Below are 4250 nucleotides of genomic sequence, written 5' to 3' on the forward strand. Positions count from 1 at the left end.
TCGACAGAGTGGGGCCAGGACCAGGTCTTCTGAAACTACTGTTTCTGAGGTGACAGACAGAGAAACATCTCAGCCTCCTGGTGCGACACAGTAAATATGTATCTGTGCAGGGCTCAAAAGGTGAAGCTAATCACAAGGACATGGCATGTCCAGGCTGTGGGACAGCATCTAAGACTACTGGAAAAGCCTGACTCTTCAGTGAGTCAACATGGGAGAAACAATGTGAGGGCTAGCTAAGAGACTGAAGAGAAAAGTGCAGCATGCGTGTCTTCCATGCTGGATTAAAATTACACCAAAACGCTTTGAGGGTTTTGAAAATGAAACTGAACAGGAGCGGGATGTAGCACCGGCAGCTGTTGGTTTTCTTGGGTGTGACAAAGGCACTTGGCTATGCAGGAGAAAACTCAGCTGGCAAAGACACTGACTGCTGCATAAGCCTGAGGCCCTGAGGACATCAAAGGCTGGGTATGGATGATGATTACAAGATGATCACGAGTAATACTGGTACTGGGGAGGCAGAGACAGGTGGATCCCTATGGCTCAGTGCCCCCCCCACACACACAGAGAGTCATGTTTCTGTCTAGTTTCCAAATGATTCCACAAAATCAATATACCCCTATAAGAAGAAGTTAACAGATGATGAATCTGGGCAGTCAATGGGTGCTGTGGCAGTTAGAATCAGATATCCCCCATAAGTCTCCAGCATTTTAGTACTTGGTTCCCAGTTGGTGGCTATTTGGTGACCTTGCTAGAGGAAGTATGTCACTGGGGATGGGCTTTCAGGTTTATCTCTCTGTTTCTTGCCAGAAATTCACACTAAGACTGTCTTTCAGCAGAGTCAGGTGCCATTGTTCACCTTTACAACATACAGCCCACACAAAGCAACCTGCCCAAGGCATGTTCTAGGAAACCCAAGGAAAAGGAAAACCAGGCCAACTATGGCAGTTTCTACATGTGAGAAACTTTACATAAAGTAACAAAGGGTTAGGGTGCCATACTGTTACTGCGAATTCTCTTTATTGAACAAAAATAAAAAGTTTCCACCCAAACTGCTACTAGCACATTCTGGTCCACACACACAGTTCAGAGGAGTGGGATGGAGGTGAGTGGCACATGCACCCTAAAACACAAAAAGAAAAAGAGCAAGCTTGGAGGACACAACTCCGCTAGAACAGAAGCAAGGCCAGGCGTGAGTGGGTTTCCTGAGCACCCAGTATGAGAAAATCTGAAGACAATAGACACTGCTGCCCTGAACAGCAGTGTGGGGATGAGGTTGCATCCTCCAAGCCTCCTGGCCAACCGCTGACTCTAGGAGCCCTTTTCTTGTCACTTCACTATCAGAGGGGCAGGACACTCACGTACAAGCTAGCTTGGCTTCCCGGGCAGCCAGCCTCCCAGTTGTAAGGGTGGTATCATCAGCTGCTGAGGCCGCCATTGCTGTCAATCCCCCCCAGCACTCTGCGGACAGCAACGCTCAGCAGCACGCCACCGAACACTCCAACAGCAATCCCTATGCCCACGGCTGATGCCACCTTCTTTTGCCACTTAGGGAGGTCAGGCTTAGAATGGTTGTCTAGATTAATTTCCCAGCCCTCATCTACTAACTTCTGGTCCTCAGTGAGGGACTGATGGAAATTCAGGTTTACCAAATTTGGAGGAAGGACCCTCAGGCCAAAATAGAGTCTCTTGACAAATTTCAAGTTTTTCAGCAGCTGCACATCACATCGGTATGTCCCAGAGTCATACTCATAGGCGGGTTTAAATCGCAGAAAGTGAGAGTTGACCCGGAAGGGTTTAAAAACCTCATCATTAGTAGAGATGATGCCCCGAGCAAGCTTCCAGGTAAAGCGGAAAGCTTCTTTCCCCACCTCTAGGATGTCTGAGCTGAGACAGTTCAGCTCAAACTCTTCCCCATGGACGACGGTGAAATGGAGCATCCCACAGATCCAGTTGGTCAGGCACTCCAAGCGCTGGGACTTGCACTTCCTCCTCACTCCATCAGGACCCACCTCACAGACGGTCTCTTCCTTGTAGCCAAGGCCACATGTAACAGTGCATGTTGTGGCATTGACAATGACTCTCCCCACAGCTTGTTGTAGCTTCTTGGGGATGGCCAGTGTTTTAGGTGTCATCAACACCAAAGGCAGGTAGATTATCAACACCAGGCTCCCAAAGATAAAAACAGTGGCCCCAGGCTTCATGTCTCTGTAGGCATTTTACCAGCAGGCATTCCAGATGAAGGCTCTATTGTACTGTAACACAGATTCTCCAACTTGGAATAACCCTTGGCATTGAGGGATTATGATGCATAGCTGTCAACAAAGCAGACACGTGCACCTGCACACATGTGCACAGAAGCGCAGTCCTTATCCTTAGGTGAGGCCACAGGCAGAAGAAAAAAAACACTACTGATGTCTAAGTTTGCCAGGGGCATCTTCACAGGTGTCTTTCTTGTCACTTCCTCCTAATGAATTGAAACCCACGGGCTTAAGAACAAAAAAGGGAAAGGCCTCAGAAGCTGAAGTAAATTGCAGTTCCCTTCCTTCAAACTGTGGAAGTTTCCAAATCCCATGCTAAACCTGACCAGATAGAAAAACCAGTCCTAAGAAAGTGGTGAGGCGGGGCTGGGTTGAAATGTTAATTTGAGTACCTTTAATTCTTTACTGTGAATGTTCCTATAAACCACATCCATTAAAAAGATAACTCTGGCCAGGTGGTGGCGGCAAATGCCTTTAATCCCAGCACTCGGGAGGAAGAGGTAGGTGGATCTCTGACTTCAAGGCCAGCCTGGTCTACAGAGTGAGTTCCAGGACAGGCTCCAAAACTACACAGAGAAACCCTGCTTCAAAAAACTAAAAAGATAACTCTAGAGTCACTTGACTCCCATTTCTATTTTTCTCCCTTTGCAAACCGAGATCTCCCTGTCTAGTTTCAGGAAGGTCACTTTGAACACTGCACCTGAAAACGTTTTCCCCAGTGTCAACTACCTTCATTTGTAAAGATTTTTAAAGAAATGGTGGTGACAACACCTAGAGGCAGAGGCAGGAATGATGGCAAATTCAAGGCTAGCCTGGGCTATTTGACGAGAACCGTCTCAACAGAAAAGAGAACGCTCAGTGAGTGCTGGCAGAGCCCTTGCCTAGCACACATGAAGCTCTAGGTGGATCCCCAGCACCACGCACACTGTTGTGTGGCAACATATCCCCTATCCCAGCACTCACAAAGGTCAGAAGTTCCAGGGCATTTTCAGCTACATAATAGGAGTTAAAGATACTAAATATACTAAAGGGTGTGTGTGTGAATATTTAGTCCAACACACCCTTCCGAAGGAGCAAGTGAGGCTACAGCAGAGGCAGCTCCTGTCTTGTTCCAGGTATTCTCTTTTCCAAAGAACCAGGATGATACTAGGTGTGAGGATGAATGATGCTGCTTGACTCTCTAGTCTTCTCTATTTACCCTGAAGAACAGAGGAGTTCATTGTTTGTTTACATCACCCAAGGTTGCTATGAAACGGTTATGATGAAGAAGATGGGTTCTTAGTGACAAGACAGGAGATTAGTAAGCAGACCAATTTGGTATTCATTAAAACCATACCACAGTAGCAGTGGTTCTCAACCTGTGGGTCACAATCCCTTTGAGGGTCTCAAATGACCCTTTCACAGGGTCACATTTCTGATATACTGAATATCAGATATATACATTATGATTAATAACATTAGCAAAATTACAGTTATGAAATAGCAACGAAAATAATTTTATGGTTGGAGTCACCACCACACAAAGAACTTATTAATGGGGTAGCAGCATTAGGAAGGCTGAGAACCACTCTGAGAAACCTTATTCTTTATGAGACAATGCATATTCAGTATGGATGTTAAAGTTATTAATCATAGAAATGACTAACAAGGAAGAATATAACTATATTTAGACTAACAAAGATCCTTGGAAGGCTCTAGGATGCATTACTGTACCCTACCAGAATGCCTAGCATTGTGGCCTCTTCAAAGCTTATACTGAGTTAAAGAATATGGAGATTCCTGGATGACCTTGTTTTAAATTAACATCAACTTTTAGCTCAAGTCACTTATTTCTAGTTTGTATAAAGGAAGAAATCCAAACTGCCTTACCTTTCCAGATCCAAATGACTAGAGAAAGATCTAAACTCCACACTTATCTTCTATTGTACAAAACCAAGTGGCTGCTGAGCTCCAGAAGCAGGCAGTTTACAAACAAACACCTATACTTGTGGA

General features: G+C 45.5%; 1 protein-coding gene across 1 annotated transcript; it reads right to left on the minus strand.

Moving 5' to 3' along the window:
• Positions 1–1000: 1000 nt before the first annotated feature.
• Positions 1001–4115, minus strand: Tmem81 (transmembrane protein 81). The gene has a single exon (XM_040738833.1). The coding sequence runs from the start codon at positions 2199–2201 to the stop codon at positions 1416–1418; it is 786 nt and encodes a 261-aa protein (XP_040594767.1). The 5' UTR covers positions 2202–4115; the 3' UTR covers positions 1001–1415.
• Between the last annotated feature and the right edge of the window lie 135 nt (positions 4116–4250).

Source organism: Mesocricetus auratus, unplaced genomic scaffold (assembly GCF_017639785.1).
Source record: "Mesocricetus auratus isolate SY011 unplaced genomic scaffold, BCM_Maur_2.0 Super-Scaffold_100676, whole genome shotgun sequence".
Lineage (NCBI taxonomy): Eukaryota > Metazoa > Chordata > Mammalia > Rodentia > Cricetidae > Mesocricetus > Mesocricetus auratus.